Below are 20,502 nucleotides of genomic sequence, written 5' to 3' on the forward strand. Positions count from 1 at the left end.
TTTGGAAGGAAACTATTTAACGCATATTGCAATTAATTATAGGTCATATTTAATTGAAATCTGGAAACATTGGACAGTTACTTTAAAGATTTACTTTCGGCAAAAACGCAAACATAATGGCTTTAAACTGTATAACTGATCAATGCACCATCATACCAGGTCATTTAATGCTTAAAAAACGATCTCTACTGCTTCCATCCAAAAATAAATAAAATTAAATAAAATTGTATTTGTCACATACACGTGTTTATCAGATGTTATAGCGGGTGTAGCTGGTGTAGCAAAATCCTGTGAAATGACGTCAACACATACTGGATGAGTTACTGGCTAGCTACAGGTGGCTACATTAGCTAACAAACTAGCAATGTCGGTCGCAGTGCACATGACCAGAATGACACATTGATTACCCACAAAAGGCACAACCCATTTCTATTTGAAAATTGAGTGAGAGGAGGAGTTGAACCGGGTTTTTTTGTGCCCAAAGAATGTTCAAGCTAATTTCCTGCAATTCTAATATTGGGTGGAAATTTTGCCTATGCTCTGAACATTTCGACAACAGGCACCCATGAAGCATCATTACCTCTCACTCTACAAAAGCCACGGCCCTTGCAGAGGAAGGGAATCAACTACTTCAAGGTCGCAGAGCGAGTGACTACACCGATTGAAATGCCACTAGTGCGCATCGCTAACTAGCTAGCCATTTCACACCGGTTACATTTGATTAAAAGTAAAGTTACCTTAATAGTAAATGACTCAAGTAAAAGTGAGTGTCACACAGTAAAATATCACTTGAATAAAAGTCCAAAAATATCTGGTTTTAAATTTACTTAAGTACAGTAGTGGAAAAAGTAATCAATTTTCATACTTGGGTAAAAGTAAATGCTATATATCAAATTCCTTAAACAAACCAGACTGCACGATGTCCTTGTCTTTTAAATTTACGGACAGCCTGGGGCACACTCCAACACTCGAACATAATTTACAAACTCAGTATTTGTGTTTAGTGAGTCCGCCAGATCAGAGGCAGTAGGGATAACAACACGTTATATTGATAGGTGTGTGAATTGGACCATATTGCTGCCCTGCAAGAGCATTCAACGTGTAACAAGTACTATTGGGTGTCAGGGGAAATGTATGGGAGTAAAAACTACCTATTTTCTTTAGGAATGTAGTGAAGTAAAAGTAAAAGTTGGTAAATGGTAAAGAACAGATACCTCAAAAAACTATTTAAGAAGTATTTTAAAGTATTTTTACTTAAGTACTCTACATGGCCCCCCATTTGCTGCTATAACAGCCTCCACTCTTCGGGGAAGGCTTTCCACTAGATGTTGGAACATTGGAAACCCATTTCATGAAGCTCCCGACGAACAGTTCTTGTGATGTTGCTTCCAGAGGCAGTTTGGAACTCTGTAGTGAGTGTTGCAACCGAGGACAGACGGTTTTACATGCCACGCGCTTCAGCACTCGGCGGTCCTGTTCTGTGAGCTTGTGTGGCCTACCACTTCGCGGCTGAGCTGTTGTTGCTCCTAGACATTCCCATTTCACAATAACAGCACTTACAGTTGACCGGGGCAGCTCTAGCAGGGCAGACATTTGACGAACTGGCTTGTTGGAAAGGTGGCATCCTATGACCGTGCCATGTTGAAAGTCACTGAGCTCTTCAGTAAGACCATTCCACTGCCAATGTTTGTCTATGGAGATTGCATGGCTGTGTGCTCAATTTTATGCAACCGTCAGCAATGGGTGCGGCTGAAATAGCCGAATCCACTAATTTGAAGGGGTGCCCACATACAGTGAGGGAAAAAAGTATTTGATCCCCTGCTGATTTTGTACGTTTGCCCACTGACAAAGACATGATCAGTCTATAATTTTAATGGTAGGTTTATTTGAACAGTGAGAGACAGAATAAATAAAAAAATATAGAAAAACGCATGTCAAAAATGTTATAAATTGATTTGCATTTTAATGAGGGAAATAAGTATTTGACCCCTCTGCAAAACATGACTTAGTACTTTGTGGAAAAACCCATGTTGGCAATCACAGAGGTCAGACGTTTCTTGTAGTTGGCCACCAGGTTTGCACACATCTCAGGAGGGATTTTGTCCCACTCCTCGTTGCAGATCTTCTCCAAGTCATTAAGGTTTCGAGGCTGATGTTTGGCAACTCGAACCTTCAGCTCCCTCCACAGATTTCCTATGGGATTAAGGTCTGGAGACTGGCTAGGCCACTCCAGGACCTTAATGTGCTTCTTCTTGAGCCATTCCTTTGTTGCCTAGGCCATGTGTTTTGGGTCATTGTCATGCTGGAATACCCATCCACGACCCATTTTCAATGCCCTGGCTGAGGGAAGGAGATTCTCACCCAAGATTTGATGGTACATGGCCCCGTCCATCGTCCCTTTGATGCGGTGAAGTTGTCCTGTCCCCTTAGCAGAAAAACACCACCAAAGCATAATGTTTCCACCTCCATGTTTGACGGTGGGGATGGTGTTCTTGGGGTCATAGGCAGCATTCCTCCTCCTCCAAACATGGCGAGTTGAGTTGATGCCAAAGAGCTCGATTTTGGTCTCATCTGACCACAACACTTTCACCCAGTTCTCCTCTGAATCATTCAGATGTTCATTGGCAAACTTCAGACGGGCATGTATATGTGCTTTCTTGAGCAGGGGGAACTTTCGGGCGCTACAGGATTTCAGTCCTTCACGGCGTAGTGTGTTACCAATTGTTTTCTTGGTGACTATGGTCCCAGCTGCCTTGAGATCATTGACAAGATCCTCCCTTGTAGTTCTGGCCTGATTCCTCACCGTTCTCATGATCATTGCAACTCCACGAGGTGAGATAATAATAATAAATAATATGCCATTTAGCAGACGCTTTTATCCAAAGCGACTTACAGTCATGTGCGCATACATTTTTATATATGGGTGGTCCCGGGGATCGAACGCACTACCCTGGCGTTACAAGCGCCGTGCTCTACCAGCTGAGCTACAGAGGACCACTAGTAGCTCAGATCTTGCATGGAGCCCCAGGCCGAGGGAGATTGACAGTTCTTTTGTGTTTCTTCCATTTGCGAATAATCGCACCAACTGTTGTCACCTTCTCACCAAGCTGCTTGACGATGGTCTTGAAGCCGATTCCAGCCTTGTGTAGGTCTACAATCTTGACCCTGACATCCTTGGAGAGCTCTTTGGTCTTGGCCATGGTGGAGAGTTTGGAATCTGATTGATGGCTTCTGTGGACAGGTGTCTTTTATACAGGTAACATGCTGAGATTAGGAGCACTCCCTTTCTGATTGAGAGGGGGTCAAATACTTATTTCCCTCATTAAAATGCAAATCAATTTATAACATTTTTGACATGCGTTTTTCTGGATGTTTTTGTTGTTATTCTGTCTCTCACTGTAAAAAAAAAAACCTACCATTAAAATTATAGACTGATAATTTCTTTGTCAGTGGGCAAACGTACAAAATCAGCAAGGGATCAAATACTTTTTTCCCTCACTGTACTTTTCTATATACAGTATAGTGTACTTCACACCACTCGTGGCACCAATAAAGCTAATAATACTACTACTAATACTAATAAATGTATTGTCAAGATAAGAAACATTTTGGTTTGCATGTTTCCAGGACAGATTAAGCCTAGTCCTTGACCAAGCATTGTATTTCAGGATTAGCCTTAATCTGTGGCCCATAGTCTTTAAATTATTGTTTTTACGGTCTCTCTATGTTTTCTATATTTCAACCTGCCTGCAAAACACATTTCCGTATGGGATAATAAAGACTACCTTGAACTTTTCTACGAGTAAATATGTCGTTTATTAAAATAGAAAAATAACATACCATTATGTGGCTTTGATCTGTAGAGAATAGAATAATGATCCGCACACAAGTGTCTTCAATCTAATATCCTTCACAATATGAGACAAGAAAACACGATTATGCTTCCTATACAAACACGTAAAGCTTTCTGAAAGGTGCGTTATGACAGGTAACATCAGGTGACATCACCTCCAGGCGTGGCAAAAAATAAAATTCTCGAAGGTTCTGCGCGGGGGGAAAAAACTATTTCTCTGAAGGTTATACATCCATTGAGCAAGGAGCATACAGCCATTAATACAACCGTCTATGTTCATGTGTCCTTTGCTGCTCATTTTGGTTTGAGTGCATTGTTCAAACATGTCGATACGGATAGGATCGAAACGAAGGCAGTGCTGCTCCCGGTTCAGCTTTCTCTATTCAACTTCTTCACCTTAACATTAGAACAAACACACTATACTGACAACGAATCAGCTCCTGGATAGACTATTATCATATGGCTGCAAATATTGAGGCACTTTATTCTAATGGCTTTGCCTATAACAATGCAGTTACTCATTAAATACAGTGCCTTCAAAAGTATTCACACTCCTTGACCTTTTCCACATTTTGTTGCGTTACAGCCTGAATTTAAAATGTCTAGCCATGATAAACAAACAACTTGACAGAGCTTGAAGAATTTAAAAAAGAATAATGCAAATATTGTTCAATCCAGGTTTGCAAAGCTCTTATGAGACTAAAAGCTGTAATCGCTGCCAATTCTAACATGTATTGACTCAGGGGGTTAAGTACTTATCTAATCAAGATATATTGCTGTTTTATTTTCCATGTATACAAAAATATTATAACATTTTTCTTCCACTTTCACATTAGAGTATTTTTCGTTAAAAAAAAAAAGACATTTCAATTCATTTTAATCCCACTTTGTAACAAAAAATTTAGGAAAAAGTCAAGGGGTGTAAATACTTTCTGAAGGCACTCTATTCGACATATCAATACGCATGTTGTTACACATTATATATTGAGGTAAAGATTACAGTAGCCTACAACAGAAAAATAAAACGAAATTGTCTGACTTCAGAATATCATCCTGTTTCACTTGATTATCCTTGAGATGTTTCTACAACTTGATTGGAGTCCACCTGTGGTACATTTAATTGATTGGACATGATTTGGAAAGGCACACACCTGTCATTATGAGGTCCCACAGTTGACAGTGCATGTCAGAGCAAAAACCAAGCCATGAGGTCGAAGGAATTGTCCGTAGGGCTCCGAGACAGGATTGTGTCGAGGCACAGATCTGGGGAAGGGTACTATTAAATGTCTGCAGCATTGAAGATCCCCAAGAACACAGTGGCCTCCATCATTCTTAAATGGATTAAGTTTGGAGCTGGCCACCCGGCCAAACTGAGCAATCGGGGGAGAAGGGCCTTTGTCAGGGAGGTGACCAAGAACCCGATGGCCACTCTGACAAAGCTCCAGAGTTTCTCTGTGGAGATGGTTGTCCTTCTGGAAGGTTCTCCCATCTCTGCAGCACTCCACCAATCAGGCCTTTATGGTAGAGTGGCCAGACGGAAGCCACGTGACAGCCCGCTTGGAGTTTGCCAAAAGGCACCTAAAGGACTCTCAGACCATGAGAAATAAGATTCTCTGGTCTGATGAAACCAAGATTGAACTCTTTGGCCTGAATGCCAAGCGTCACGTCTGGAGAAAACCTGGCACCATCCCTACGGTGAAGCATGGTGGTGGCAGCATCATGCTGTGGGGATGATTTTCAGTGGCAGGAACTTAGTTACTTACTTACTTAGGTGCCTTGTTGCAAACAGGATGCATGTTTGGAATATTTGTATTCTGTACAGGCTTCCTTCTTTTCACTCTGTCAATTAGGTTAGTATTGTGGAGTAACTACAATGTTGTTGAGCCATCCTCAGTTTTCTCATATCACAACCATTAAACTCTGTAACTGTTTTAAAATCGCCATTGGCCTCATGGAGAAATCCCTGAGCAGTTTCCTTCCTCTCTGGCCACTGAGTTAGGAAGGATGCCTGTATCTTTGTAGTGACTGGGTGTATTGATACACCATCCAAAGCCTAATTAATAACTTCACCATGTTCAAAGGCATATTCAGAATCTGCTTTTTAAATGGGTACACATCTACCAATCGGTGCCCTTCTTTGCGAGTCATTGAAAACCCTCCCTGGTCTTTGTGCTTGAATCAGTGCTTGAAATTCACTACTCGATTGAGGGACCTTACCGATAATTGTATGTGTGGGATACAGAGATGGGGTAGTCATACAAAAATCATGTTAACCACTATTATTGAACACAGAATGAGTCCATGCAACTTACGATTTGTTAAGCACATTTTTACTCCTGAACTTATTTAGACTTGCCATAACAAAGGGGTTGAATACTTATTGACTCAAGACATTTGTGCTGTTAATGCATTTATTTTTGGAAACATTTCTACAAACAGAATTCCACTTTGACATTATGGGGTATTGCATGTAGATTAGTGACCCACATCTCTCAATTTCAACCTTTTTAAATTCAGGCTGTAACACAACAAAAATGTGAAAAAGTAAAGGGGTGTGAATTCTTTCAGAAGGTATATCTTTTAAAAAGGAGTTAATCTGGCTTGGTGTGGATTTACAATCAAAGGTGTACAATTGTTTATAGAAACGGGAGAATCTTTGGTTTCTTAAATTTGGTTCTGATAGTAATTCACCTGATTCACATTCAATTGTTGCAATATACACTAAATGATCATTACTGCAAAGCTTGTTAGCCAGTAGACGACTGGGTCGATTACCATGGAAGTAATGGTTGAGTCTAACTCAATGGATGGCAAATTGTGCTCTCTGTCTTATCAATAGATTTTGTTCTGTCTTGACTTTGGAGAGAGTAGTCGCTACCTGGTCTGAAAAAAGTGTTTGTTGAGAACGCTCTGACGTCGTTAACAACTTTTCAAATTCTGATATCTTCTTTAATTGTGATTTATTCAGCCCAGATGCAAATACAGTTATATTGTTTTTAATAAAACCTTTGATGGCGTCCTATAAAATATAAGGATCATCGACTGAATTTTTGTTAATCATTATGAATTCATTCAATTCAGTTTCAAATTGTTCACAGAAAGTAGGATTTTGAAGTAAGGAAACATTAAAGCACCATCTTGTGGCTCTTTTAGGAGATTCAGAAATGTTTATCTGGTAGTAGTAAGCATGATGATCAGGTAGGCTCATATGTCAAATGTCTATTTTCTTGAAATCTATTCGGGAGAATGTTTTGTGCCTGTTTGAATAGAAAGTGTACTCTTTTGCTTTAGGGTTATGAGCTCACCAAGCATCAATGAGGTTGTAATCAGAAAGTATATGTTGGAGAGGTTGCCTGTGGGTTGTAGTTGGTCTTATTAGATTTGTCCCGCATGTTTCTAAACGTTCTCTGAACTATTTGAGAACATTCTAATGTCAAACCAGTTGGAGAACGTTCCTAGAACATTACCTACATTTAAATGAAATGTAACCATATTTGAACTTTTAGGAAACGTTCTGTTAAAGTATTGAAATATCAAGAAAATAACGTTTTTATGGTCAAGTTCCCTAAAGTGTTGAGAATGTTCCAAAGCCAAGCAACTATCCTGCACCATTCCCAGAAAGTTGTGGGAAGGTTGTATGCAAAATAACCATAAGACATCCACGCTCTGACCAAGCTCTAAGAAACATATAGTTCTTAGAACGTTATGTGCTAGCTGGGATAGGTTGGCCTAAGGCTGTACATTGGAATATGAATGTCCAATACACACATCAGACTTACTGGGAAGTTGATTTCCCACAGTTAAAGTCCCGCAATAAGAGCTTAGACGCTAATATTTGTGTAAACTCTTTAGAATTGTAATCTGTGGGTGTCACTGAGTAGGCTGATACTCCATTTCATGGACCCAAGATCCATCGATTAGGCTGTACATTGCAACATTAATGTTCAATACATACATGTACTGAATAGTGAGGTGAATTCCTACAGTTAAAGTTGAGCAATAAGTCCTACAACGCTAATATTTGTGAAAACTCTTCACAGTTGTGTTCTGTGGGTGTCACTGAGTAGGCTGGTACCGAATTTCATGGACCCAAGATCCAAAGGTAAGGCTGTACATTGCAATACGAATGTTTAATATGCACAATAGGCTGAATAGTGAGGTGAATTCCCACAGTTAAAGTCCCTGAATAAGAGCTACGGCTCTAATATGTGTGTAAACTCTTCAGAATTGTAATTTGTGGGTGTCACTGAGTAGGCTGCACCCCAGCATTGGGGAACATCCCGCGCAGCCCCTGCACGCATGTGCCACCTCTATTTCTATGTGCACAAGCACTGTTCATGACACAAATATATAGATTCTACAGACCCTACTGAGTACTCCCCAACTCACTTTACATCAGCACAAATAATCATTTTTTCTCTATAAGCCAATATGTAATGCATATACACTGTACAATGATTTGCGTTGAGGGCATTTATTTCATCTTGGAACATGTTTTGAAACGGAAATGTTATGCAAATGTCATTTAAATATGAACAAATATGAATCCTTGTTAATATTTAGACAATAATTGTTCATACATCTTGTGGGGCTCTATTTTCTTATAACTAGATGTGATGCCTAGCTTAGAAAGAATACATTAATCATTAAACATAATAGGTTTGTGCTGTACTTATATAGATTGTTTAACATAACAAGCTGTGATTAATGTGAGGAATTGTTAGGGGGTAGGCTGAGATAGGCTTGTGACTCATTCACACAAACACTGCCTCTTTGTTAAACCGCTCAAGGACAAAGTACTGCAACGTGAAGAAGAAAACTATGTCTGAGGTTGCTGACTTTGTAAAGATAATAACTAATGCCTGGCAACAGTGAAGCGCCAAGGGGCTGGGACCAGCCTGTGCGCCAACGATAGGCTGAGTAAGTCTAAACCACGCTCAGCCTCTACTCTGATAGGCCTGCTTGGAGCAGGAACTATCTCTGTCAGAGTATTAAAATAATAACTTTGGGTTGGGACAGTTAGTTCTCTGACTGCCCTGCGTGGTTTTTCAGTGGGCCCGTATATACGAACATCATATTTACCATTCAAGTGTTTGCATTAATTAAAATACTAGTCTATTTTAGAAGACGTGTATTGACCTCTTTTTGTTCCTATACCAGATTTGAATTGACGCAACTTGACAATCTTGAATAAATACAGGTTAATTACACTTTTCTGCTATTACGTGGATTACTTTTATTTAGAAAATGTCCAAAATTCCGTGGCCTGAAATACTTTTGTAGTGTTGCTTACGAGACGCTGGTACGATACGCTGATGTACGTGTCCTTATTATTCATTGGTCCATGTTGACATTTTTTGCTAAATCGATGTTGAAGAGATGAAAAATATTCCTGGAGTGATTGTTGCACCACGGATGAATCGTGTGGTGAATGATGAAAAAGTGAAGAATATCTGTTCTTTTGTTTTATTATATGTAAGTCTCTCCCTACTCAAGTGCATTTGGGGTATATAAACTACAGAGTCAGAGCATTTATCCCAAGACCAATGCACTGTGATCACTGTAAAGCTTTTGGACATGTTTCAAGTGTTTGTAGAAGGGAGAAGTGTCGTAGTAAATATTAAAATGTTATAGCTTGGTCTGACTAAAATCTTGTGCATGACCCATTTTAATGTTAGGAGCTTGTTTTCAATCAATGCTGTTCCTATGCAAGAACAATGGACAGAGCCAATATCTTCTCAAGGACAACACCCACGCCACAGGCCACAATCTGGTTGCTCCCCACGAGTCTTTCCTTTGAGAACATACACACATTCACACACACATCTCCATGCATACGCACACTCATCCTCATGCCTCACGAGTTACGCACACACACAAACTGCACTTCTTTCTACTGGTCGGGTGCCAAGGGCAGAGGACTCTGCCGTGCACCAAAGGGGCTTCTACTCTGGACAGAGCAGACCCGCCTCCTACGCCTCGGGAACCAATCAAGGGACTAGAAGAAGGACCCCTTCCTTTGTGTTACATTGTATAAAGTAATGCTGTAAACTCTGTTTTTGATCCTTCTCAACTGTCTCCATAAGAGGCAATTGATTGGGTCCATGCATTGGGCCCATGCATGTAGCTTGAGCAGTACCAGCTATCTCTGTGTTTAATAAACTGCCTTTTGCTTAAGCATATTCCTCTCTGTCTAGCGTCGTTGGTTTGTACTTCCTCTCCTTATGGTTTCACCAACAGAAGCCGAGATGTCCAAGTTGTGGAAAAGATCATGTCATGTGTTTTAAAAGTGATGAAAATGTGACATGTTGCAATTGTGGTGGGAACCATGAAGCCACGTCTTTGGAATGCCCAACAAGGGTGAAAGAGAATGAGGTGGCCAAAGTCAGGGCTGTCCAGAGCATTTCATATGCAGCGGCTGTTAAAATGGTTGAGGGTTCGAATGGTGCTCCTGAAGAGTCCATGGTGATGGATAGGCCTTCACTGCAGGCTGCAGGGGTTGCATTTCACCAGCAGGACCCAGATATTTTAAAAGTTAAGAAGGTGGACTTTGTGGCCTTTATAGCTATGGTGATTAATTGCACTACCAAGGTGGAGAGAAGGTCCAGGAAAATAGATAGATATAGAGATTTGAAGGAAGGAAGAAGTGGGAGTGTTGTTTTGTCAATGTACAATTTTGATTTCGGTGGATTAAGTTAGTTTTCCTTATCATTTACATTTACATTTTAGTCATTTAGCAGACGCTCTTATCCAGAGCGACTTACAGTTAGTGAGTGCATACATTTTTCATACTATCAGCTATGGATTTTCTTTTTACCTTGTTTTTTCAACCTGTCCAGTTGGTTGCGGCAATACACCTTTTGGGTTGTAGTCCGCCATAAAACCCACATTTTTAGCTTCCAAGCTAGCTAGAGCCAACGGAAGTGCATGTCATGCAAGCTACCGTGTTTTTAGTAACCAACCTAGCTAGCTAAGTTAGCTAGCCAGCTAACGCCGTTAGCGTTGTCTTGCTGAATTTGCCCAGTGCTAGCAAACAACAGACGTTCTTACATTTGACTTTGGAGTTTTTATAGTCGGTGAGGGTTTACAGGTAGCTTGCTGTCTTAAGTAGTGGAGTAGAGTGACAAGGGCTCTCTTTTTTTTTGCCAGGAGGTTGTGTCGAACTAAATTTATGGGTCAAAACTGGTGAAACCTGCCCGTTTGGTTGGTATAAACTTTTTTTTAACACATCCATTGAGATGTATTTACAGAACTAGCTTGCTATAACACAGGTCAGGCATTTACACCTTGAGCAATGAAGCTTCAGTGCGATGTCGAAGTGGTCAATCGAATGCTTCCCACGTATGGGATAAAAAACAGAGGAAAGGGAGTAAGGGCTGTGTTGCATATTGGGAGACTTGTTGACAAGACCACAGAATGCAACAACATTTATCTAATGATCTGTACAGCAAATGATAGGGCAGGCTCAAAATATAAGGTGAGTATCAAGCTATTTGTTTATCTACTTGGCCAGTTGTCTATTTTGTCTTGTGGAATTGTTGTATTACATGTTTTTGTAGGTATCCCCAAGTACACAGGAAGAATCACCCAATTTATTGACCTTGTTGATACTTTCCACATTTGATGGCTTGATTGTAGAATGAATGAGTTGCATTTGATTTTAAGACATTATCTCAGATAACTTGGAGGAAACCCTTGTTAATTTGTGTTAAAGGTGTAGTTAACTATTTTATAACTCGATGTTAGATGGTTCCTCAACCTGAATGTAGTCTATGGGCCAGGAGAATCTGTAATCCATGGTTAGGGTGCTAGGGGTCAAAGTGAAACTTAGGTGCTGGTGTTACACTTTGTATTCAATGTAGAGCAGCTTCTCAGGAACACAGAACACTTTATTTCACGATGGTAGGGATTACCATTGCTGAGATCTTATTTTCAAGTGATTGGAAAAAGTCAAAAAGGTCGAGGACAGGTCAATGATAACCCCTTGTCAATAAGGCAACACTTTCCCCCCCAATATCTTGACAGGATGATCATATTGTTATGACATTTTCATGTATGAAGAACAGAGATTATTCAAATTAAAGTATAATGTATACAGACTAGGGATTTAATATGCATTTTGGCAGTAAGGAATACTTCATTAGTCATTTTTAAACCAATAATTAAAGGTAGGATGGTCATATTATTAATACATCTTCATGCTTTATGCAAAACAGAGTTTGTAACAATTTGAAACAGTTTATACAATGATAATACAACTTTTCATACTACTTTATGCAAATGAGATACTTAATATACAGCATAAAAAACACAGCATGTTAAGCCCGTTCATTTAAAGGTAGACTCAGCGAAATGACATTGCCACAAGCAACACTGCAGATATTGCAATGAGCGAGATGCAAGACTTCGCTCTCACACACACAGTATCTGCGCATGTGCATGGGTTCACTTCACACTGTTAGAGAGTGGTAGGTACGGGACCAAAACAGCTGAGAAGTTTAGCCTCGCACTTCAACGCTCTTAGTTGTTGTGGAAATTGACCCACTATGCTGTTTACTTTGTGCACCTACGTCATATCGCTGAGTCTACCTTTAAAGTAAGGTGGTCATATTGTTAACATACTGTATATTGATGTTTTTTTTTCAGAACTGGGTGTTTACACTGCGGAGTAAGATGATGCCTATGCGCGTACACACACACACACACACACACACACACACACACACACACACATATAACTAATATTGTAGGGTCAGACAATTCAGTCTCATTCAAAATCCTATTTTCCCTAAACCTTACCCTAACCCTAAAACTAACCCTAATTCTAACCCACCATAGAAATAGCATTTAACCTTGTGGGGACTAACAAAATGGCCCCAGTTGGTCAAATTCTTGTTTGTTTACTATTCTTGTGGGGACAAGTATAGTTAAACACGTCCACAAACACACACGCACCAGCGGTGGTAACAGAGTACATATCATTTGGATTACATAATCATGAACAAAAAGCAGGGTTACTATTTACCAATTAGTAACACTTAGGCTGTATATATTACAGTTATGTTGTATTCAGTAGCCCAACTGATTAGACCTAGCGTGCCAAATAATATGCCCAACCTGTTCCCGTGCCAACTGCATACACACACCACACACACAGCCTAACACACACACCACACATACAGACACACTAAGTCTGAACTGTAACACAGAAGGCTGAACTAATCTAATAACATAGCTTACTAAGGTAGGCCTACACCTGAGTTGGATTACATTTTTATGTTATTTTTGGTGTTGATGAGTTACTCTAGTGATGGGAGGATGAACTGCATTGTTTCCACCAAATAATTAGCCTAGGTCCAGAAGAGACAGTGAGCCTCCTGTTAGCCAGCTGCACAGAATGATTTTCAATTCACTGGTATTTAGCTATGTTTTTATCGATTATTGGGCTGTAGCCAATGAATTCTGGTAGTTTTCACTTGAAATAATAAAACCATCAATCACAAAATTTGCTGCATAATACAGCCAATGGCGGGCAACACTGCCTCTCATCCGAAGTGTTGCCTCAGCGAACGGTGTCAGGTACACAGCTAGCAAGGTAACACTCGTCATGGAAATGGGGGTGACGAAACGTGACTTTGGACCAATCCCTGAGAGCGCACACATCAAAACGTAGCTACCAAACTCTACTTTGTAATCTGCTATGTTTTTTTCGTGTCTCTAAAAATATCTGAATGACAGAGCCGAAAGAAAAACGTTTTGTCTTATATTTCAATCCAAGGACGTCTGATGCTCGTGAAACACCCTCAGGACTTTCCAATACTTAGCAATACAATGTCACATCGATCTTACTCTGGTAGGTTGAGGAATACCTTTCGCCAAGAGCAAATATGAACACTGATTTCAGGGATTTCACAAAAGGAGCAGTCCCACAGATTTGAATGTTCTTAGCACTGCACTTGCTTTACATTTGGGCTCATATCGCGTAAATATCATAACGTACGTTATTGGGATTTTTAGACATTGTTAACAACTGCTGTATTCATGTTTTCAAATGATTTATGTATTTTGGCGACCACATCATTGACATTTAGTGAAAATGGATTTGTTTACTGCAGTTTTTTGTAGAATTCTTCCATAGTGTCCATTGTTTGTCACGTCACCTAACACCCTACCATGTTTCAGTTTTCTTTAAACAGCCATTACAAACTTCAGCTAACTTTAGCCACCGCTAGCTAAAGATCAATGGAAGTGATGGGGGCATGTAAAAACATATATAATCGAAATTACCTGGATATCAACTCTACAGTCGTGTTCAAAAGTTTTGAGAATGACACAAATACTAATTTTCACAAAGTCTGCTGCCTCAGTTTTGATGATGGCAATTTGCATATACTCCAGAATGTCATGAAGAGTGATCAGATGATTTGCAATTAATTGCAAAGTCCCTCTTTGCCATGAAAATGAACTTAATCCCCCAAAAACATTTCCACTGCATTTCAGCCCTGCCACAAAAGGACCAGCTGCCATCATGTCAGTGATTCTCTCGTTAACACAGGTGAGAGTGTTGACGAGGACAAGGCTGGAGATCACTCTGTCATGCTGATTAAGTTAGAATAACAGATTGGAAGCTTTAAAAGGAGGGTGGTGCTTGAAATCATTGTTCTTCCTCTGTTAACCATGGTTACCTGCAAGGAAACACGTGCCGTCATCATTGCTTTGCACAAAAAGGGCTTCACAGGCAAGGATATTGCTGCTAGTAAGATTGCACCTAAATCAACCATTTATCGGATCATCAAGAACTTCAAGGAGAGAGGTTCAATTGTTGTGAAGAAGGCGTCAGGGCGCCCAAGAAAGTCCAGCAAGCGCCAGGACCGTCTCCTAAAGTTGATTCAGCTGCGGGATCGGGGCACCACCAGTGCAGAGCTTGCTCAGGAATGGCAGCAGGCAGGTGTGAGTGCATCTGCACGCACAGTGAGACGAAGACTTTTGGAGGATGGCCTGGTGTCAAGAAGGGCAGCAAAGAAGCCACTTCTCTCCAGGAAGAACATCAGGGACAGACTCATATTCTGCAAAAGGTACAGGGATTGGACTGCTGAGGACTGGGGTAAAGTCATTTTCTCTGATGAATCCCCTTTCCGATTGTTTGGGGCATCCGGAAAAGACCTTGTCCGGAGAAGACAAGGTGAGCGCTACCATCAGTCCTGTGTCATGCCAACAGTAAAGCATCCTGAGACCATTCATGTGTGGGGTTGCTTCTCAGCCAAGGGAGTGGGCTCACTCACAATTTTGCCTAAGAACACAGCCATGAATAAAGAATGGTACCAACACATCCTCCGAGAGCAACTTCTCCCAACCATCCAAGAACAGTTTGGTGACGACCAATGCCTTTTCCAGCATGATGGAGCACCTTGCCATAAGGTAAAAGTGAAAACTAAGTGGCTCGGGGAACAAAACATCGAAATTTTGGGTCCATGGCCAGGAAACTCCCCAGACCTTAATCCCATTGAGAACGTGTGGTTGATCCTCAAGAGGCGGGTGGACAAACAAAACCCCACAAATTCTGACAAACTCCAAGCATTGATTATACAAGAATGGGCTGCCATCAGTCAGGATGTGGCCCAGAAGTTAATTTACAGCATGCCAGGGCGGTTTGCAGAGGTCTTGAAAAAGAAGGGTCAACACTGCAAATATTGACTCTTTGCATAAACATAATGTAATTGTCAATAAAAGCCTTAGACACTTATGGAATGCTTGTAATTATACTTCAGTATACCATAGTAACATCTGACAAAAATATCTCATAATACTGAAGCAGCGAACTTTGTGAAGACCAATACTTGTGTCATTCTCAAAACGTTTGACCACGACTGTATATTTGGTTTGTTACTTAAAGGTGATTTGGCCATTAAAAAATTAAACATGCTCACATGCCCCCATCACTTCCATTGATTTTTAGTTAGCGGTGGCTAAAGTTAGCTGAAGTTTGTAATGGCTGTTTAAAGAAAACTGAAACATGGATTACAGTTTCTGGAACCATCTAACATTTAAGTTGGAAAATAGTGAACTACGCCTTTTAATATTGATATTGAGATAGGAGGCAAGTTGTGTGGTCTTGCATGAATGAGTCACCAGAATTGCTGGGTGATAAACCCATCACTTGTGTTGTGTTCCATGTCTTACCCTAATGTGTGCCAACTTTCTCTACAGCTAAAAGAAAACATTGAAACATTCTTCACTAGATTTGTTGCAGAGGGCGAAGCCACTGTGATACTGAAGGAGTCTGCTCTTGACATCTGCTTGAGTAAGGTATGGATCTAGGCATTTCTGTATGGGGGATCTGTTCTCCAATGAAAATGGATCAAAAACAATTTGGCCTTCACATACGACTTACATTTATTCTGTAAAAGTAGAGACCATACACTGAAATAAGTCATTTTAGGGGCATGCATATTTAACAGACATGGCCCAAGAAATAGAACATTCCATTGCTGTATCCTCCCAGCCCTAAATAGGCTTTTCAATCATCTCCAATTCTCCAAATTATTATGACATAATATATCTGGCTTGGTCTGGTATTTATGCAGCCTTGTGGGGTGAATGCACTGTAAATCGGAGACTAAATGTACTCATTGTTGTCCACCACGATGAAATTGGGGAGGGGACTGTGGATCTGTCTCCCTACGTTGACGAAACCTGGGTGAATGATGCGTCTTGCCATAGAGATCCGGCATTTACAAAATGACACTGATTGGCTCAAGGCGGGAGCTAAGTAATTAACTGAAATGTGTTAGTCACACGCGATATCTCTGTAGCTCAGCTGGTAGAGCACGGCGCTTGTAACCAGGGGCGGTGTGTTCAATAGGGCGATATGGGCGACGCACTGCCAAACGGGAAAAGGAAGGGATTTTTTTTCTAATCAATTATATCACGGCAACAGTAGTTATCAGTGTTCTAATCTGATCTGACTGCCACTAAATGTCAAATCAGGCTAAAGTCGTGCTTCAAATGGCCCCGCCCGTTTTTGGGGCGATTTCAGTCAGGTTGAAAATCGCCCAGAAGTCTGTCATAGACTCTCATGTAAAATCTATTTTTTTCAAATTTCAAAGCTTTCAATACAATCTCTATGGGTGTCTGAGGGCTTGCACTTACGCGCTTTCGTCATACGTGACGTAACCATGAACGTAACTAAGAAAATAGCGGCTAGCAGCGTCTCTGTTGCGACCTGCAGTGTGGCGTTATCTTATGTTTTTAATTTGTACACTTAGTGGCGTTATTTTATGTTTTTAATTTGTACACTTAGTTTACAAACATTCTGCCAACCATGGATTTCCAGTGGTGGGTTTTGGACTGATCTTGTTGATCGTGTACATACCCGCTACGAACTGACTAAATAATGAAAACGCTGCTGGCAGCGGAATCCAATACAGCTGGGAGACTTGGCTGGATGACAGAGTCCCGGACAGAGAAGTGGAGCCGGCCGGCTTCACCCTGGTCAGAGCGGACCGCGATCTGACAGTCACAGGGAAAATCGATCCTGGTAAGAGAGCGACTCTGTACCCCCGACATTGAACTGCTTTCTGTGTCACTGCGACCTTACTATCTGCCCCGTGAGTTCCCCCAATTGTTTGTTACCGTTGTGTACTGTTGATAATCACAAGTTTACTGGAGAACTGAGACCAAGTAGAGACTTTGGACAGGGTGGATATGGTATAATAAAGGCAGTTTATTCAGAGGTAAAGATATCTGGAATCGCGTGCACGGACTCGTTCGTCAAACTCTTAGGGAGCTATCTGAAGAGAGCCCCGAAAACATTGTGTGCAGACATTTTATACAATAAATGATGTAGGTTGAATCTAGTAGTTCTGATCTTCTGATTGGTCCTGATGAGTTGGGCGAGGTCCCCTCCACTGTTGCATTGGCTCTGAGTCGGGTTCTCTGTCTTCAAATGTTCAGCCTAAAGAGAGGGGATTTTTGTGTGTGTGTGTGTGTGTGTTTAACAGTGATGATGTGTGTGTGTGTGTGTGTTATCAGTGATGATGTGTGTGTGTGTGTGTGTGTCCTCAGAGCAAGAACTCGTGAGTTGGAAGAACTGAGAGACCTATGGCGTGGGTGTTGTCCTTGGCCACCTGCTGACAAGGCTGACAAGATAGGACTCTTTTGTCCATTGTTATAGGATAGGAACAGCATTGATTGAAAACAAACGCCCAACACAAAATGGGTCATGCACAAGATTCTAGTCAGACCAAGCTATAACATTATATATTTACTACGACAGTACATTCAACCAAAAGCTAATATAACAAAGGCATCAGAGATTATTTATAATCTGTCACAGAAACTGGAATCCATCTCCCCAGATCAGTCAATAAATGCTTCTGGTATTGACTTATATGCTGCCCCTGTCTTCATGTTGTTGCTGGACATATCTTTTTTAAAATGTGTGTAGGTCACCTAAATCATCAGAAAAATTGCCCCTCCTGAGAATTTTTTCAGGAGCCGCCACTGCTTGTAACGCCAGGGTAGTTCGGTTCCAGGGACCACTCATACACAAAAATGTATGCACGCATAACTGTAAGTCGCTTTGGATAAAAGCGTTGTTAAATGGCATATTATATTATTATTATATTATATCTCATTTGGCCCAAGGGGGGGCACTGTATCATTCATTGGGGGCGACATGTTTACTGTTGCCAATGGGTGTCTAGACTGTTAGGGCAGTGATGACGTTTCCCCTAGAAACACAATTCAACCCATCATAACATGGACAACATCCCAGACAGGTTGTGGTGCAGGTAGGGAGCTACGCAAAGGGAACCAGGCTAGCTAGCATTGTGAGAGGGATTAGGCAATCCTTTGTGTGATTTATGCTAATAAAATCTCATGTGTATTGTAATTGTTTCAACTTGTGCCAGCACAAGTAAGACCAAAGAGATCTGTGTCATGGACAAAATGTAGGCCGAAGACAATATGATGAAGGCCTCAGGTTTTATTTAGCTTGACATAACACATTTTAAATGGTTTATTATAGGCCACACACTTTCCCTCAACAATGAATGTTTCTCAATCTGAAGGAAGCAAAGGAAACATGATTTACTGGTAGAAATAATGCAATCCCTCTCATGTACCTTGCAAACTGTTTGGTAGAATTACTATGATAACTTTTCTATTTTATGGGAAATAAACACTTTAATTTGGGTGATACAGGTACAATAAGAGCGGTTGTATTGACTGTAACCACAAGTGATATGTCTTCTTTGCAGGTTTCAGGCTGACACTAACAGCTTGGTTGCCTCACAGCCTCCCCCTCTCTACACTCACACCCGCCCGAGCCAGGGATGTGGAGAAGCCCAAGAAGAAGCTCACTATTGTATCCAAGAAGGACTATCCACTGACCTCCACTTTCCCCAACTCATTAGAGCCGCTCCAGGTGTCTTACTGCAAGCTCTCACGGATGGAAATGCGAATGCTCTCACTCAAGGTGCTGCGCAGACTGGACCTCAGTAATAATATAATAATAATAATATGCCATTTAGTAGACGCTTTTATCCAAAGCGACTTACAGTCATGTGCGCATACATTTCTACGTATGGGTGGTCCCGGGAATCGAACCCACTACCCTGGCGTTACATGCGCCATGCTCTACCAATTGAGCTACAGAAGACCACATCAACTTCCTGCCACTGTCTGCAACCTGGGCCACCTGGCTGAGCTTATTCTCCACAACAACCACTTAGAGACCTTTAGTGAAGCCCCCTGCCTGTCCAGCCTCCAGCGCACCCATCAACACCTAGACCTGAGTCAGAATAGGCTCTGCCGCTTCCGTTCTGCCAGCCGCGAGAGCTGATCAACCTCAAGCTAGAGGACAACAAACTGGTGTGGCTGCCCTTTCGCATCGGTCATCTCTCCAAGCTGCGCTTTCTGTCAGCAACCCACAACCAGCTGGCCATGCTGCCAGGGGACTTCCGAAAGTTAACTCTTGAGAACCTGGACCTGTTTGGTAATCCGTTCGTCCATACAAACCCCCTGGACCACACCATCCAGCTCTGTATCTCGTCTCTCACACTGTGTTATTGGTAGATGACATGGGAGGCACAATGTGCCAGTGCAGCACAATCTTTGCTCCCTCTCATGTTACTCTGAGTTCCTAGACCAATGCCCTTCAACGAGGCCTGAGATTATAAGGTCCATTAACTGTTCCGTGGCAGTGCTTTTTGTGTAATTCTGAAGGAAATGGTGACCAGCCAGTGTAGAGTGTAATGTAAAGGACAGTATGGACTCTTTGGAGTTTGGACCCGACATGTACCTCAGAACTGCTTGTAATGTGACCACTGATTGAACATATGCTCAGAAATGTTGTCTACAAGTGTGTTTCGCACATATCAGTGTTACAGACTGAGAGACTGAAAATGACAAGTAGTAGTATATAATGTATGTTTGTCTGTTTTAAAAAGGTGCTTTTGTGTATATAAAACATTCATACGTTTGCGGATTCCAAAAATGTAATTTTATTTTACTGTATTGGTACAAGTTTGAAAGGAAATGCAAGAAATTAAAGTAACTATCCTTATCTATCATTGTCTCAATTAGTTTCTGTTTGGAGATTTAGAATTCTATTATCATCTGGTTACATCTTGTAGTAATATACATAA

The 20,502-nt window shown here is 41.1% G+C and overlaps 2 protein-coding genes and 1 pseudogene across 3 annotated transcripts in view; 2 read left to right on the forward strand and 1 right to left on the reverse strand.

Annotated features, from left to right (window-relative positions):
• LOC311103134 (baculoviral IAP repeat-containing protein 7-A-like) overlaps window positions 1-3,990 on the reverse strand; it is a 55,820-nt gene extending 51,830 nt beyond the window's left edge. The window contains exon 1 of the mRNA XM_084144680.1: window positions 3,841-3,990. Coding sequence (XP_084000806.1) covers window positions 3,841-3,843 — 3 coding nt within the window. The 5' untranslated portion in view covers window positions 3,844-3,990. The remainder of the gene's footprint in view (window positions 1-3,840) is intronic.
• LOC311103132 (transcriptional repressor protein YY1-like) overlaps window positions 1-20,502 on the forward strand; it is a 964,063-nt gene that overhangs the window by 578,702 nt on the left and 364,859 nt on the right. The window lies entirely within an intron of this gene.
• Window positions 10,698-20,424, forward strand: LOC311103136 (leucine-rich repeat protein 1-like; annotated as a pseudogene). Its single transcript, XR_014615771.1, has 3 exons — window positions 10,698-11,330; window positions 16,061-16,159; window positions 19,121-20,424. The product of XR_014615771.1 is annotated as a leucine-rich repeat protein 1-like (transcript).

The sequence above is a fragment of the Coregonus lavaretus genome (assembly GCF_964263955.1).
Source record: "Coregonus lavaretus genome assembly, chromosome: 27".
Taxonomy (NCBI): Eukaryota; Metazoa; Chordata; class Actinopteri; order Salmoniformes; family Salmonidae; genus Coregonus; species Coregonus lavaretus.